General features: G+C 49.5%; 6 protein-coding genes across 6 annotated transcripts; 1 reads left to right on the top strand and 5 right to left on the bottom strand.

Moving 5' to 3' along the window:
• Positions 1–520: 520 nt before the first annotated feature.
• Positions 521–5,576, bottom strand: fmpE (nonribosomal peptide synthetase-like enzyme fsqF; the record flags this gene model as incomplete). Its single annotated transcript, XM_015555171.1, has 3 exons — positions 521–1,491; positions 1,578–3,966; positions 4,026–5,576. 3 exons carry the CDS (start codon positions 5,574–5,576, stop codon positions 521–523), a joined length of 4,911 nt encoding a protein of 1,636 aa, XP_015403630.1.
• Positions 5,577–6,629: 1,053 nt separating this feature from the next.
• On the top strand, positions 6,630–8,678 carry ANOM_009914 (ATP-grasp domain-containing protein; the record flags this gene model as incomplete). Its single annotated transcript, XM_015555170.1, has 3 exons — positions 6,630–6,669; positions 6,722–7,455; positions 7,509–8,678. 3 exons carry the CDS (start codon positions 6,630–6,632, stop codon positions 8,676–8,678), a joined length of 1,944 nt encoding a protein of 647 aa, XP_015403633.1.
• A 360-nt stretch (positions 8,679–9,038) lies between these two features.
• Positions 9,039–10,337, bottom strand: ANOM_009913 (uncharacterized protein; the record flags this gene model as incomplete). Its single annotated transcript, XM_015555169.1, has 1 exon — positions 9,039–10,337. The coding sequence occupies one exon, from the start codon at positions 10,335–10,337 to the stop codon at positions 9,039–9,041; it is 1,299 nt and encodes a 432-aa protein (XP_015403631.1).
• A 1,583-nt stretch (positions 10,338–11,920) lies between these two features.
• Positions 11,921–12,478, bottom strand: ANOM_009912 (uncharacterized protein; the record flags this gene model as incomplete). The annotated part of the gene is made up of 1 exon (XM_015555168.1): positions 11,921–12,478. One exon carries the CDS (start codon positions 12,476–12,478, stop codon positions 11,921–11,923), a length of 558 nt encoding a protein of 185 aa, XP_015403634.1.
• A 944-nt stretch (positions 12,479–13,422) lies between these two features.
• Positions 13,423–14,953, bottom strand: fmpA (fructosyl amino acid oxidase fsqB; the record flags this gene model as incomplete). Its single annotated transcript, XM_015555167.1, has 2 exons — positions 13,423–14,855; positions 14,905–14,953. 2 exons carry the CDS (start codon positions 14,951–14,953, stop codon positions 13,423–13,425), a joined length of 1,482 nt encoding a protein of 493 aa, XP_015403635.1.
• Positions 14,954–15,635: 682 nt separating this feature from the next.
• ANOM_009910 (uncharacterized protein) lies at positions 15,636–17,224 on the bottom strand (the record flags this gene model as incomplete). The annotated part of the gene is made up of 5 exons (XM_015555166.1): positions 15,636–15,714; positions 15,769–15,850; positions 15,908–16,750; positions 16,804–17,075; positions 17,142–17,224. The coding sequence occupies 5 exons, from the start codon at positions 17,222–17,224 to the stop codon at positions 15,636–15,638; spliced, it is 1,359 nt and encodes a 452-aa protein (XP_015403632.1).
• Between the last annotated feature and the right edge of the window lie 24 nt (positions 17,225–17,248).

Here is a 17,248-nt window from a genome sequence, read left to right as displayed (position 1 = left end):
GGAAGCCCTGTTCTCCACACCCTATGGTCGTATGTACTGATTTGATATAACTAGTGGCATATATGGAAGGCCAACTAATTAGTTAGCGGGAAACTTGTGTACTCACTGTCACACCCCTTCTGCTTTGTACAAATGCACATGTACATACGTGAAAGAAGCTTGTTTACGTTGAACTTTCGGTATCTTCCGCCCTAGCGCTTCTCGCAGAATTGGGCCAAACTTGAGGTGTGGTACTCTAATGATATACATATACCTATACGTCCAAAAATACACCTCAAGCGCTGTATGATTTAGCCAGCGATATTAATTAGACACTTAAGCTCTTTTAGTGCAGGGATATTGATTTCGAAGCTGCGCGAAAGGCTCAGGTATGCCCAGTCAAACCTTCCCGTAGTGCAAGCATTTAATAACCATGTCCAGGTTTTTGGACTCAGTTTCACTACTAGCGACAAATCTGGCATTAGCTTCTACGGAAGTATGTCCAGGTCATCAGGAATGATAGACGTGACAGTGAAAGCAATCAACTACTATCGTCTGTAAGGTTCAGGATCCCTTGTAATGCCTCGCAGAACTGTCGCACCTCCTCGACAGTGTTATAATGCACAAAGCTGACCCTGATTAGGCCGTTGTCGTCGAGGTTCAACACGTCGTGCGTCGGTCGAGGTGCCCAGCAATGACCTGACACGATCCTGAATTGCGTTTTTCTATTGATCCGGTTCATTATCTCTCGAGAAGACTGCCCTATCACCTGGAATGTGATTACCGGCACCCGTTTCTCCGGATTCGATGACTTCTCTCCAAAAATACGGAATATGCTTGGGTGCCGTCGAAGGTAGGATAGGAGCGCTTCTTGCAGAACCGTCTCTTGTGCAATGATATCCTCCCAGCCGACTTGGCTAAGGTACCTTGTAATGGCTACGAGAGCTGCCTCAAGTTCGAAGGCAGGGGCACCAAGCCGCAGGCGCCAGTCCAGTCCTGGGAAATCACTAAGGAAGAAATGGCTGATCCCAGTCAACATACGTTTCTGAACACTTCGCCGGCCGTATAGCTGTGCTATATGTGGGCCAAAGACCTTATACCAGCTAAAGCAGTAGAAATCAACATCTAAAGCTTTGACATCGATCGGACGGTGAGGCGCCCAAGCAACTCCATCGACGATCAGGATGGCTCCAGGAACGCTATGGACCGCATCTGCAATCTTGCGAATGGGATGAACGGTTCCTACAACATTGGAAACGTGATTGCAAGCGACGACTCGTGTGTTGGGTGTCAAAAGTGGCTTTAACGTTTCCAGCGAAAGGCAAGGATCATCACCCGCCGGTGGCGCCCACCATTTAATGGCAATACCAAGATCTTTGGCAAGGGATATCCACGCGGCTGCACTAGCTTCGTGGCATAGGTTTGAGACGATCATCTCGCAATCTGAGTTCAGCGCCGGTCGTAGTGCCTGGCCCAAAATGCGTAGAAGCATGGTCGTCGATTGGCCAAATGCTACATTTTTTTCTTGTCAGCCGCCTGCCTTGCTGGTCAAAGAGATTATCTACAACTGCATGGCACAGCCTGTGAATGTAACTTACCGACTTCATCAGAATCTGCATTCATGAATGCCGCTAATTCAGCGGTCTTATTCATCAGACCCTCTGTTTTTTTCTGACTTTGCGGATCATCAAGTCCGACCTCGATGGGAAACGAAGACATGTAATCATGCGTCCTTTCGATGGCACCCTGATACACAGCAGTCCCAGCCGCATTGTTGAACGCTACGATGCCTCCCTGCAGGGCTGGAAATTGCCTGCGTACGCTTTGCACATCAAAGGCGTCTTGGACTGGTGCCATACTGCCCTCCACACTTTCCTCATCGGTGGACGGGGGAGTCGGAAGGAAGCCGTGCAACATAAAGAACCCACTTCCAATCAGCTGTTTGATATTCGCTCGCAAGGCTTCTTTAACACCATCGGACGGGTAGCTTGGTCCGTTGGACACACCGAGCGGTTGGCCATCTGTTTCAAACATGTGCATAAGTGGAAACAGAACATGTTTCTCTTGCTTAGTGGCAACACTTTGACGCAGCTTAGAAAGCCACTCCTGCTGGAGCACGGGCCGTATATTGTAGTCAAATTCATCCTGTAGAAGCAGCCAGATATCATGAAACTGAACGCCATCTAGGACCTTAACCACTGGCTTGCACTCAAGGTCGAACACGCAGTGAAGAATAGTTTCCGATACCCGGGAAATATCTGCCAAAAAGAGCCATCCATTCGCACTTTCTTTATCGTAGGCGCCGATTTCGATTGAGGCCGCGATGTATCTCCAAATGAAGTCATCCTTACTGGCAATACCTCGTTTAGCATCGCCAATAATGAATCCCGGCTTGACAACTCGGACATATTTGGCTTTTTTCTCCGTATGATCAGCAAACCTCTTTACAAGAAGCTCTGACATGGCCTTCGAGCGTGCGTACCCAGATCCTTGAAGAGCCTTCTGTATATTGGCGGCGTCGTCATCGTCGTCAAAGCTGAGTTGTTGCCCACCAGATACAAACACAAAGCTGTGGAGTGGCCTTTCACGGTTGTTAACCGCTTTGAGCAACTGGATCGTTGACGATACGTTTGTAGCCTCAAGACTGTCATAGTCCATATGATAGTGGACCTTGGCCCCGTTGTGGATGATTGCATCAATTCCCTGTCCACCTAGTCCCTGAAGCAAACGCCATTGATCCGAATCAAGACCAAGTTGGGGCCGCGATAGATCACCTAGCCAAATCTCAAGCCTGGAAAGGTATTCATCTTTCCACCATGTGGCAGTGACTGCCTTCTGTATGAGATAATCACGAGCAGCGTTTTCCGATGAGCCCCTAACGAGCGCGTAGATTTGGCAGGTAGACTGTGTGAGAAGCTGACGCAATATCTCTATCCCTAGATAACCAGAAGGCCCGGTGAGGAACACATGATGTATGTCCGAGTCGTTATACAGCTTCTCGGAAGAATTGAATACCGACCTAAGCATTAGGTCTATGTTGCTTTCTGTACTGATCTCTTCCTGGGTCGCAGCTTTCGATACTTGGTGACTTCCGGTCGCGTCTATAATAGAAGCGATTGTGCGTATAGTTGACCTCGAGCTTAGTATTTCGTCCATTGGTATCTGGACCCCGAATTTATCTTTAAGAGAAAGTGAAAGTGACATAATCTGAACGGAGTCAATGCCACCCGACTGTAGCTTGAAGTCTCGATTTTCAAATTGCCGATGGTGGGGACCATTCTCTCCTGCAACAGCACTGGCATACAGCTGAGCTACCGCTCTTGCAGTGCGTTCATGGGGAAGCAGCTGAGTGGAATCTGTGGCGGGCAGCGATTGATCCGCCACCGTAGTATGTTCAGCCGGCATGCCCAGGATCCATTTATTGATAGCAGCCCTATCTAGTTTCATCGACGCGTTGAACGGCATGTTGCTGACGACAAATAGTTTGCTTGGAATCATGTATTTTGGTAGACGTGATAACAGGAACTCGTTGATTTCCTCTCTAATGCGGTCCACATCTTTATGTATCGCGAGCTTCATATTGGAGTGATTAGGACCGGAATGCCCATCGATTTGAGCCACGGCGACCAGATGGCCTCTCAAATGTCCTTCTTTGGGTAGACCTACCATACAGTAGGTCACATTGGGGAATTGACTAAGGTGATGCTCTATTTCCCCAACCTCAATACGTTGGCCATGGTACTTCACTTGACCGTCTGCACGGCCCACAAATTCGAGGCTTCCATCGAGCGTATCGATACTATAACGGAGCAGGTCCCCAGTCTTATAAAATCTTGTCTCATCGATTTGGAGGTCTGAGCACCACGAGGGGCACTCGACAATGGCCGCATTCGTTTTGGGGGGGTCATGGATGTATTCCTGAAGCAGGCCTGGTCCGGCAACCAGGAGCTCACCTACAGCTCCCACAGGTACCAAGCGATCATGGTTCTGAGGATCCACAAGTACGCAAGTATAATTTTTAAGACCGTGGCCAAGGATCTCTGCACGCTGAGCAAGGCGTCCAATGATGCAACCTCCTGTTTCTGCAGGTCCGTAGCTTGGTAGAGCGAAACACCGCTCTGTGATGACCACCGTGCCACCACATCAGCTCGCAGGGCTTCCCCTGAGAATATGAGTGTCTTCAATGTGGGGAATGAAGTAGGCGTCAGCATATTTGCCAATGAAGGGGTCATGATCGCCAAGGTTACTTTGTATTTGGTACAAAACTCTGCGAGATTGAATAGTCGATCTTCTTCACTCGGTATGCAGATGCAGCTCTGGTACGCCAATGTTGCAAAGACGTCGGTGATGAATATGTCCCACGTAGATGCAGCAAATTGCAAACACCTGGACCCCCGGTACCCAAGGGCTCCGCCCTCTGCCAGTAAGCGAGTGGCGAGTGCTTGATGCTGGACGATAATTCCCTTGGGCTTCCCAGTTGAGCCAGAGGTAAAAATGCATACTGCAGGGTCTTCTGGCCTGACATGAGGAAGCGATCGGCCAGGTGAGGCGGTATCATATTCACCTTCCAGGTTATCTGCAGAAACTGTCAGCGTGGCTTTACCCATGTCGGCGAATGTCGGAGCCTGCGATGGGGAGACCAAGATGATATTTGCCTGGACTCGGTCGATGATCTCTTCGGCTCGTGCTTTTGGCTGCGATGGATCAATGGCCACAAAGGCAGCTCCAGCTTTGACAATGCCCAGCATCGCGACAACCATCCAAATGCTTTTTTCGAATGAGAAGGGGATGAAATTGCCCCTCTGCACTCCTTTAGATAGCAGTAGATGCGCAAGCTTGGAGGCTAGCCCGTCCAGCTCTGTGTATGTCAAGGCACCATCCCATGATTCCACGGCTGGTGCAAGAGGGGCCGTTCGGACCGATTCACGCCAGAGATCGTGCACAGAAATCCGTGGCTCAAACGACGTATGAGGCAAGAATGACCGTAGTGTTTTCTTGTCTATATCACTAACTGACTGTTTGTGCCATTTGTAAGAAGCCGAATCCACCAAATCTGAATGTATCTCGAGGAGAGTGTTCCATAACGCGGATGCAAACTTGCGTGGCACGCATGTGTGCTGGGTGTACAATCGTAGATCTCGATTCAACCTTTCAGATGATTGCACAATATAGCTGAATATGCCATCATCAACGTCAATGTCAGCAAAGGCGACAGCGGTATTAACTTGGTTACGATGCTTGTCGGCCTCGAAAGGAGTGTACGTCAGTCGAGGATCAGAGTAGAACGTCGAACCTTGAGGAACAGACACTGGCCACTGCGAGCATGCCAGCTTTTTACTTCCCATGCCAACCACAGCGAACGCAACGGTGTCAGACACAAGATACAAGTGAAGCAACATGGCCCATGCCCTGAGTATGCCATCGCGTTGTTCTGTCACGGAAGTCGCTGGAGGGGCTGAGCGGGAAGAGTGGTGAAATTGTGAGAGCCTCGTCAAGAGAACCTTCGAGTCTGCTCCTGCCTTGGTTGTAGGCAAATTACCAGGAATCGTTTCCATCTCGTGGTCATATTGAGATAACGGGGGTGTTGGTTTTGCCATTATCGTTCAATGCGTAGGCGACTTCGTCTACCCTCAGGCTGCTGGGTGGACTTCGTGGGAACACGCTGCGGCCTTAGTCAAGGATAAGGATGTCGCCAACGACGTAAATTATTATGTTGTCCCTGAATCGTCTTTTTTCCAATGTCAATTCTCGGTCCGTTGGCTCGGTGTTTAAATTCGGGATCCGTGAATCTGTGACTGCTCGGCCCGCTGCTAGAAGGTCACGACTCAACCAGGAGACATTAGGGTTGAGTTTAGCTTTCATCATTCAGGCACCTTCCACTAGATATGCTCTATAGATGTGTTCCTTGAGAAAGAGATGTAGATGCGTGAATGGAAAATATAATTACTACTAGCATTATCGATTGGTCTATATTCCTTGTATACAATGAGATATATATGTGTCAGAAAGAGGGTGTAACATGAATTACTATTCTGAATAAGCAACAGATTTACTAGTTATTGAAAGATCAAGGGTTAAGAATATTCTTAGTGTTATGAATAAATGAAATAAAATAATTATGATTAGTCTGTGTATAGTAGTTGTGTTCGTTGTTCGGTTACTGGCGGCTTCATAAGCTTCTTCGCGGGCTCGGCTGATCATAGGTTGTTGAATAAGTCACCTCTATTGGACTTTCATTTTTCCCGGTTTTAGACCTCTCTCTGTTCTCAGTTATAGGGGGAAAAGTGTTCTGTCTTGTTTGAAACTGCACTATACCTAGCTTCAAGAATTTAGCGCTGAAAAGGACTCGTTAGTTGACTTGTAGTTCGCGGTCGAACAGTTATAAATTGGAATAACCATGCACTGATTTTATAATAAAATGACGTTCGGTCACCGTGCCTTACTAAGCACATGCCACGCCTGTCTCTTTGTTCTCTATTCCCTTTGTCTTCGATTCCTTTGTTTCATAGGCAGTTTACATAAAGAGGGCCTCAGCGCCACCGCGATGGTAGTATCAATACCCCCACCAGTTTCATCCGATCTAACGCTTTGTTAACACCACATCTCCGGAGCCTGCAGATCGGCTTTTGATCTGATGAGTGCATCTCACCATGGCAGACTCTCACATAGTTCAGATATGGAACCAACACGGTAAGAGTTATGTTTAATGCGCGGTCTGGTCTCTAGAACTGAATGTGAGCAGTCTTACTCAGTGAGCACACATGGCGAGTTCTGCGAACATCATACCGCGAAAATTACCAGTGGCAGTCTATTGACATTGCGCTTACCAACATTCATGGCGTATGCACGGTGGGAGGGGCCAGCCTTTCCAGGAGCACCAACGACCTACGTGTTGTCGTTGTTCATCAGGACAAATCGAGGCAACTCGAGGCAGAATCCTTTGGCGCAGCAGACGCTTACGAATTCTTCGTGCAGACTCTCTTAGCGCCGGCGGCACGAGGTCAAGAGCGATTAATCAAACTAGTCGTCCCACTAGCAAAGGGATACATAGTGCGGTCGGACATTATCAATATACGTCTTCACGATTGTTTGCTTGTTGAGCAAATCAGATCCTTTACAAAACCACTACAACGCTACGAAAGTGAAGCCGCCCCTATTGTAATCCTTGACAAGGATGACATCTCCTTGCCAGCACTATTTGCTGCAGCTGCAGCCTGCATACTTGTGCGTCCGGTGCCCCAGGCTGAACAGGAGGCTGTATCCTGGGAGTTGGATGAAGAGCTTGATAATCGGCTCTCCTTCCCATGGATTATTCCAGAGACGGCCCGTCAGAGAACTCTCGTGCTTGTCGAAGCGAACAGCTCCCACCCGGAAGATGGACTTGGGCTCTATACTGCTGCTGCGGCTCTAGGAATCAGTCTCGTTGTCTTGGATAGTGCTGGACACTGGCTTGAAAGCCTGATAACGCCCATATACGTGAGGCTTTCATTCCAACACAACTTACTAACCCTCCAAAAAGTGATATGAAGGACCACATCCTCGCATCTTTGCGGGCATACGGTAAGCCTGTGGATGGCATCGTCACTTTTGCGGACACCTATTGGCCTTATGTTGCCGAGGCCGCCAATGTTCTGGGTCTGCCAACCGCGTCGCCAGAGGGCTTCAGGATTGCGACAAACAAGTACCTTACAAGTGTATTCGCCGGCCACCAAGCCTATCGTGCATCGAGTCTCGCTGAAGCTGTCTCGATATCTGAGGAGCACGACCTCCCTTATCCTTTGATTATAAAACCATGTGGGGGGTGGAGTTCTGAAGGGGTGTACCGTGTCGATTCACGTAGCGCCCTTGAGGATGCAGTAACCGCGATTATCACTTCCCGTCACGGACCCGAGTTCGTCATTGAGCCCTACTGCGACGGACCCGAGGTCGATGTCAACCTTGTACTACAGGATGGAGAGCTGCTGTTCTTCGAGGTGTGCGATGATTTACCAAAGTCAGCCGATGTCAATGGACCAAGCCTTGGCTCTTTAACCAACTTTCACGAGCTGTGCAGCGTTTATCCCTCAAAGCTTCCTGAGGCAGAGATCAAGCTTCTGCGTGACACCTTTCTGGAAATGCTATTGTCACTTGGCCTAAGGAGCGGGGTCATGCACCTGGAGGGACGCATAGAGAACTCTGTGGTCGAGTATATGACGAAGGACGGAGTTATGGTGCTCTCCCCACGGAGCAGTCACAGTAATCGTACACCAAGGGCATGGCTCATCGAGATCAACCCTCGCCCTCTAGGGATGACAGGCTCCCAAATTATTGAATCCACGTACGGAATCGACTACTGGGGCTTAGCATTACTTTCCGCCGTGGGTGATAAGACTCGCGTTCGCGCTCTTGCCCGCCCATTCCTCAAGGGACCGCAATACACCAGTGTGATGGTTTTCATTCCGGCCGATTTCCCCTCCTCGTGTAAAGGTATCTTTGACTCGGAGGACATTTGTGCGGACCTCATTGCAAGAAGACCTGATCTCGAAGCATTCATTAGTAAATGCGGTTGTCTTGTAAAGCGAGGACAACTTGTCCCACATCCAAGCACTGGACGGAACACCTTTCTAGCTTACTTCAATGTTTTCTCGCGGAATAGTCGCGACGAGGCATTGAATATTGCCAAAGAAGTTCGAGAGGCAGTCAGATATACTTTTATTTGAAGAGCAGTGATCATGAAAAGATCTTTTGCCTCAGAGGCGGCCGAAGCCGGAAACATCACACACACAAAGTAATCGAAAGACAGTAAGGTATATAGAGACAGGTATTGTTGTATCTGGAAGAAGACCGTTGTCCCGTAAAATTGGAAGATAAATGTAACAATAACATCACGAAATGATCACTTGGTCTGTAAAGTAGCAACCCAACTGAAAGATGGCATTCAAACACGTCGCGATGAGGATGGTTGTCAGAATCTTTTTGTCCAAGTTGGAGGTATCACGAGACTGCAATTTATGGTCCAATCCCGAGCCGGTCAACCCAACCTTCTTCATCTTTTAATGTATTATCTTCGAAGGCTACTTCTAGAACGCGGAGCCTGTTCCATCATCGACTATCTCCTCCTGCCTCTGTAAAGTAGTGAGGAGTAATGCTACTTTCTGTTCTTGATAAGCGCAGGAGTTCTTTAGACGATCTACCGGTCGCTGGCCATTCTGACAGCGACTCGAGTCATCAAGATAGACCCCGAGTGCTTCAATCAGCCTACGTAAGCGCCGAAGCTCGACTATTATAACATGTCTCCAGATCATAGCGGCCTCCTCGCTTTCGGCCCTATATTCACCAAGTAGTAAGGCGCGTGGACTTTGTTGGTCGTTAATAGAATAACTATTCAGATTCGCATTTGTGCTGCCGCTCCACCGAGAGACAATGTTCTCGATCAAAATCAATGCCACCTCGATGGCAACAAGCGCCAGCATCGGACCGACTACAGCTAGTTGCCACTGTCTGGACTGTGTCACGCGCTGAACAGCTTTGGTGCTTGTCTTTACGGTATGCATGACCTTATCAATCTTTGAGCCAGGGTCGCCGATTTCAGCCTCCAGATTCGTTATAACATTAAAGAGGATGTGAATACCGGTGTGTGTGTCGGAGCTGACTGGGGCGTTTGTTATCTGTTCTTGCAGTATGTTTTCGGAAGTCCGGGGAGTCGCTGTGCTTGCCGTAGTTGCATAAGGTGTAAGGGGCAACGTTGTATGGACACGGTCAATAGTGGAGGATGCAACGAAGGCCATATGCAATCCTGGAGTGCAGTCTTCCGTCGGACTCGGGACGTCAAGCTGGTTCAGAGCAACCCCGAATACATCACCCGTTGTTGTTGCGTTGTGGTCAGCAAACAACATGTTACTATCCCCGTCGGCGCACAGTCCAGCGGGATCAGGCCCGGTGCCAGAGTCCCAGTTGAGAAGTGGGGTGAGATCTATGTCGATGGGGACACGGTCCGCACCGGTAGACGAGTCTGCAGACGCTGGCAAATGTCGGAAGGCTCCCGTTTGAGTGCTATTCCCTACACCATGCGGTGCCGTGGGGCCCGTTCGCTCCGTGGCCGTCGGGCTTGAGTCCGAGCCACGCTTGCGGCGTCGGCGTCCCTTGGAGCACCGTCCAACCATGGAGACTTCAAACTGACAGTCATATCCTAGAAGCGATCGGTAAGGGGCTTCATTGGGTTCCAAGCAACACAAATCACGTACCGGCGCTAATGCATCGCCGGCAACCTGTTCTTTCGCCGCTGCATTTAACCTGTCAAACGTGTCGTCAGTTGGACCGTCGCTTGCGTGACAAGCTAGTGGGACAAGTGTACCTTTGATGCGTGACATTCGTTGCATGCTGAACGTAAACGCTGCCCAGCAACGATACTATCCATGTCTGCCACCGGTGTTTTGAAGTTCGGGAGGGGGTAGGAGCAGCGGTCGACTCCAGGTTTTCCGATCAGGTCCAATGCGTTCTCAATGCGATGAAATGATATAGGTCTCCTTGATCGTTGTGATGAAGACGTTGGTCATCTAGTACTTTTGCTATGCATCACGTGCCCAATATTCAGGACGACGGCAGCAAACATCCATGATGACTATCAGCCAGTCATTGGTTGTATCACAAGCCTTCTGTTGGCCTGTACGACAACCAAGCAGCGCCGCATCCGGGGAGAATGGTGTGATTCGTCTTCTCGGGAAGTGATATCAACGCCGACAAGGATGTATACAACCTACCCCGCTAGCCTGGCGGTTAGGCGGGCAGCGGTCAGCGGTGGGGTTCTTTTGCGTAAGACCTTGAGAATTTTGTTAAAAGTCGAATGTTCAAATTATCATAGTGGAAAGGAAGAGTCGAAGCTAAGAGCCGACAGATTATTCCTCATTTTTCTAGTATCGTTTCATAATCTCGCCACAACATGCTCCAATGTCAACCGACGCTATCACGGGCCCCTTCTATGCTTTGCGCGCTTGAAATCTTTCCTTTGCGAGACCATTATCAGACAATGTCAAACCATCCAACATTCCGAAGCTCTAGATCCCGTCTGCCTGGCATATTAAGCCACAGTAGATTATTCCAGTTTAGTATAGACTAGAGGGACTCCGCTAGACAAGCTGACGTGATACTGTCCTTCGTCAATACTACATTCATATTCCGTTTAAGGTACGTCTATATACTTCTGAAGAAGAAATTGCTCACTTAGCTAGAAATTGAGTTCGACAGGAAGACTTCAGCCACAGCGGCCGAGGTTCTAAGGCTCCTGTTCCCCTGGCATAACTATTTTGGACTAGTGCTGGCCCCCGGCGTCCAACACTATTTCTAGCGAGGGCTGTTTGGTTGTATTGGTTATGTAAATGGCGCACTGTCTATGACGCTCCTTTAGATATACTAAAAGACCTTTCAAGATAAAAGTCAATGATTCAGTAAAGATGTAAGCAAAAGCCCCCTTGTTTTTATGTACTGTATGTTATTATTAACTACTTCCTATTCGGGAGTCTGTGGTCTGGACCACTACTGGAGGTTAACCTTACTTAGAAGAGCGGTTTGTGGGACGGGCCTCCGGATCGTCTTATGATGATTAGTATAAACATCAGATATTCACCAATCAAAGCAGGCTAACTCAGTGGCAAATCATAACACAAGGGCTTGGTAAACCAGCACAACCTACATTCAGTTTCTGATATGACCACTTGGTGAGCTTTGAATCTAACTTTTACATTGTATATATAGTTCATTGCGTGTATTTTGCCGATTATTTTGACCGCCTTCTTGACACTGCGACCCGCTTAGGGCTTACCCGTAGACCCCCCTTTTCCATCCACTTTTCCCCGGATTAGTTGAGAACTAAAAAAAAGTCAAGATGGAACTCTATTGCTTCCACTGATCAGGCTGCAGGGAGACAAGAGACACGAACCTGATATATCTTACTACCAGTAATCTTTTATAAATGCGGAATATTTGCCCTCTGTTTACGCAGCGCACGGATATGATCGTTGAGCCAGAATCGCTGCAAGCAGCGGTCATTCATATCTCTAGCCCCTTTGATAATCCCACAGCACTTGCCCTCCCCAGCACCACACCAGCACTCGAACTCGCGGTCCATAGTCCACTCCGTGCTCGGGTAAAACACCGATAATACGTCGCCCTTCTTGAGCGGCCTGTCGCGACTCACCCTCATTTCCCATGTCGACGTGTCGCATTCAAGCGAGGGCGCACAGGAATGATTACAGTAGTAGAGATCGGAGTTCCAGACAAAGTGCGTGTTGGGCCCACTCTGCACCGTGGCGTAGTCCTGCTGAGAAGTAGGTGTTATACCGTTGATGCGGGCAAAGACGGCTCCAGCGGGCAAGTCGACCTTGGACTCGGCCCACGACCGGAAGTAGCTGCCGTCCCTTTCCTTGTGCACGACCATGAGACGATCCAGGTCCGGGTTGACCCATGCCGGAAGCAACTGGGGCTCTGCCACATATTCCTCCTTGGGGCGAGCGCCAGTGGTCATCTTGTTAGGCGGAGAGCAGTGTTTAACTCAATTTGCGTGTGTGGAGACGTACGATAGGCAAAGATCGCTCACGGAACTGCAATCCGTCTTCCTCGGCGCCGTGGTACCCTTTTGGCCTTATATGCCGCTCGGGGATTGGTGCATGCACCTGGCTACCGTACGGCATCCTTCTGTATATGGGGTTACATGCGACGGGGTCCGACGGACACAGCCACGCATTTAATTGGCGTGTGTCTCTTTACTGCTCATGCCGTCAGCGTAAACGTTCAATTTGATCTCGACTCGCCCTTTGCCGCTTCTATAACGCCAGTTTTACCCCAGATGACATGGGGGGCCTGGCTCACGGCTGACGCGTCGCCAAGCTTCGGCTTCTCACGGTACTTTGGTTCTAGGAACGGCGAATGTACGATAATTCCACCAGAGATATGCAGTCATCCTAGTCGTCGGGTGCCCTGTGTCCCTCCCCACCGCGCAAAAGTCCTGTAACCTGTATTTCGGCTCTGTTGGTCGCTCTGACCTATAGGCGTCCTCAATCGTGTCCATTCTTATCATGCATCTACCCTCCAATCGTTTGGCAGCTTGTTCGCCCCGATACTGGGTGGCATGGGTCGATCCCCGCCAACAGTGCCATTGGCTATCGCATGGTTGCAGATCGATGGATTTGAGTTGAACCCGTATAACAGGGTACTAAAACTATAGCATTGCAGTCACCACGAGGCACAAGACCTTGGCAAGTGAGAAATCACACATAACAAGTGTTGTAGAAACGTCATTGGCCGAATGGTCAAGCTATCACGTAACGTGGTCTAGATGGCGTCTTGCTAAGAAATGAAACGTTTACAACAACCAACATTGATATGAATAAAAGAATTGAACTTTAGACTCTATCTCGAATTCAGGTGATGGAGATTCATATCCACGTTCTGTGAGCACCCGATAAGGTTTTAGTGCACGAGATGCGCCGGAAACTTCCAAAGTTTGCACAGCTCTTCTATCGAAGAATCTATTGGTGTGGAAGAGCTAGACACGCCCAGATGGTGAAGGAGTATGGACGTCACCTTTTCCCCCAAAACCGGTAGAAATTTGAACGCGTGATCACAGCCTCCCGAGGCGACAAATAGACTCCTATCGTACGAAGGATGATAATCAACTACGAAATCATATGTCGGCGTGTCATTGTACCAGCACTTATGCACCCGAGCGAATGGTCGGACGGCGATATTGTTGAGTAGGCCGTCATCTGATTCCAAAATGTCAAAACCTCCGAGATCTACCGGCCCAAGTAGCTCCAGGAGGAATAAACGGAAAGCGGCCAAAGTCTTGTTGATCGAAGCGCTCTCGGGGTCCACAACATCGCCTTGACTAGATAGCATGACATTGCACCCCCAGCCAACCTTGGGATTCTCCCAGTCAGGCTGATGGACGGGTTCTGAGAAGCGGGTTTGCGGCCCAACGGCGAGAGAAGCGCTTTTCAAGATTTCCTTTTTGCTCATGGTTGAGCACTGCCCCAACTTTAAGCAGTTGTCGTGGTCTGGTCCAACGCAAAATACTCCGCGATGGGTGTTTATCATCAACGGCCAGTTTCTCTTCTTGAGCTCTTCGCTCTCGGCCTCGGAGAGCTGGATGTATGCAACGACTGCGCTCTCGACACTACACATTTCTGGCACGCCCAGGATGCGTGCGGAGTGACAGCCTGCGGCAATAATCGTCAGATCAGCTATAATTTCTGCCCCGTCTCGAAGTCGGACCCCGTTGACTCGGGTTCCCTCATTCGAATAAAGCAAATTCTGCACTTCGCCGACACGACGCTCGACACGACCCATGCGAACCACTTCTTGTCGTAACCACTCCATGGTTGCCCCAGAATTGGCCCAGCCGCAGTCGTTCGAGATGAACCCTCTCAATGACCTTTCCTGCTGCTTGTCTTGCGCGTTACGACCGTTTCCAGATGGCTTCCCAGACGGCCGAAGCTCTGAACGTATCCTATCAAGTGAATCCCAGATTTCCAACGACTCAGCACCCCCAGGAGTCATCTCACAGCTAGTGTCATAGGCATCCTTGATATAATTAACGGTCTCGTCGCGCTGTCGGGGAGACTCAATAGAAGAGCCTTCTGCAGCAAATAATAGTCTCTGCTCGACATATCTGCCATCTCTGCCCCACTCTGCATGCCAGCGCTGCACAGCTTCATCTGCGAGCGCGGCGTATGGGCCTTGTGGATAGACACGACGAATGATGCGCGATGTGTCTGCATTTGCTGCTCCAGGATTATGCACGGAAGTCGATTGGGAGTCCGGCTCAAAGTCCCAGGCATCCAGGAGGATGATACTACTTTTGGCAAACGTGGCGTCTCGGCTCATGTAGTACGCCGTGGATACTACACATGTCAGTCATCTCTTCAGCTGATTACCTAAAGGCATACTTACGGCCAAAGACACCCGAGCCGACGATGATGATCTGTCGTGGAATAGCCATATTTGTACATAATCCAGATGAAACTGAGCAGTTGACTGTTCTTGAATTGATGGCAACACTTTGAAGGTTGAAGTAGACTGGGATATAGGCTATGGCTTTCTCGTTGAAACTGACTAAAACTATGTGCCAAGTGTGGATGGGAGCAGGGGGCACTGCAGGATTCACTTTCAGGCACCAGCTGAGACAGTAGGCTGGCACTTGAAAAACACACGTACGGACCGATACGAAGCATACAACTAGGCCCAGCCTTGAAAAGGAAGCCAAGAGCAATCGCCCATATCGGACCGATAGTAGCCAAGCGAGTAATAGCTCTGTGCGGCAGCCTTTTCGGTGACCGTACCGGACAACACCTCTGAAAACTCGACCAAGCCTTTAATGCGCCTGGCACTACAGAGGAAGCCCCATGTCTAGTTAGCCTCTAAAGAGGTTAGGGTTACGCATCACCAGCCATTATCAGCACTGGCCAATAGAATGCATACAGACCAACGCTCTAAGAGGATCACAACAGATGCTAGAAAGACGCACTTTTGTCACCCAAATCAGCGTTAATCGCCAAAGAGGCTACGAGCAAGAACTGCTGGAACGAACATTTGATCAAGCGAGGGGAAGCACTGTGCTGAGTTTATATCCAACACCACTCTAGTAGGGCATGCTAATCTTATAATCTCAGTCTTCACCCTGTTCATCTAGCCTTTACTGTGTCGCGCACAAGACGAACAGCAACCCAAGGATAGAGATAGTTCATTTGCCACCAGTTCAAGCTAGAGGATTATGTTAATTAGCTGGCCACCGTACTTGAAGGAACAAAAACTCACAAACACTTGCGTCCTGTAATCCGCGGGTGGGTGGCCCAGGATCCACCCACGACGGCCTTGTGCTTCCCGTGCATGAAGTCCGCTGCAGTTGTCATGCGTTAGCGATTGTATGCTACAGAGCCATAAGCAATATACGTACCACTGTAGCCAGGATAAATGTCCATGGGCTTGAAATTGGGCTGCGGGGCAAACACCGAGCTAGTCCACTCCCATGCCCCACCCATATCCCCCAAGCCAGAGATCCGATTGCCATTTTGAGTGACGGCGACGGGGTGAAAATGCTGCAAGCCAGCATTACAGCCAGTCAAATCTACAAAGATCTCCTCGGGATCGGGTTGCAGTCTTGGGCTACTGTTGTTGCAAGGGGGATTGCGCTTCACTTTCTGCTTCTCGACATACTCATGAATGCTTCGCACCTCATGCAAAGTAGGAATACGCGCTTTGACCCATTCGGCGTACCCTTCAACCTCATTGTATGAAGCCATGAGAGGCCAGTCAAGCGCCAATGCCAAAGGCACAGGACCATATACCGTCTTGATGGCCTGGCTGTCGATGAATTGTGCGAAACCATCATCGCCTCTGTTGGTCATTACTTGGTTGACGGTCGCGTTCCCAGATGCTGTCCGCGATACACTCGGGCTTTGAGTCCAGGTAATGGGAACCGTTCTCTTGCCAGTAGTGAACAGATATCTGGCATACTCCTCGTTGCACACTGGGCGCGCCTGCGCTTCGAATTCTGGCACTGTGACCGAGTAGGGCTCGCGTTCGTTGTCCCATGCAAAAAATCGGTTTGGCCCTTCATCACTCTCTGGGTCATCGAAGCCAATTGTAAATGTCTGATTGGGAATCCCGAACCATCGGTTTTCCACGCGTTCAGAGAAGGCTTTCTTTGCCATTGCCTCAAAATCGGGTGTCGGTCCAGGTGGGGGCAAGACAGATGGGCTTTGTACGGTCAAGTATAAGAAGGTTTCGAGATGGAGTCCTATAGGACTGTAAGCTCAGAGCTACGACATATAGGGCCTTCTTTTCACTAACCTTCATGCTCGAACCCGATCCAGAGTGCACGCATGATGGTTCGGTTGCTCATTGTGTCGGGATCGTTGTACAGCGCAGTAATTCTTTTATTGACTCTCTCCCGGTAGTCAAGGATCTCCTCAAGTGTAGGCCATGACTCTGGCAGTTGGCTGTGATCATGACATTTGGTCGGGTCATCCACATCGGGATCTATGCCTCTTTGGAAGAAATCATGAAAAATAGCTGGCTCAGTCGGATTGCCATCGGTGGCCCGCGTCAAGTGTATATCTTCACTAGTTGATAAAACCGATTATGTCAGTTCACGATATATATCTTGGTGAACGACGAGCAAGACTTACAATGCTGGAATGTGACCCAGATAGAACAGGAGGGGATTACGGAGGGGAATCGGCCTCTCCATCAAGGCACTGGCAGGGATCATCTTGGTGGTCACGAGATCCCACGC

This window comes from Aspergillus nomiae (assembly GCF_001204775.2).
Source record: "Aspergillus nomiae NRRL 13137 chromosome Unknown contig00322, whole genome shotgun sequence".
Lineage (NCBI taxonomy): Eukaryota > Fungi > Ascomycota > Eurotiomycetes > Eurotiales > Aspergillaceae > Aspergillus > Aspergillus nomiae.
Note: the sequence above shows the minus strand (reverse complement) of the source record. Positions and strands in the feature narration are given on the sequence as shown.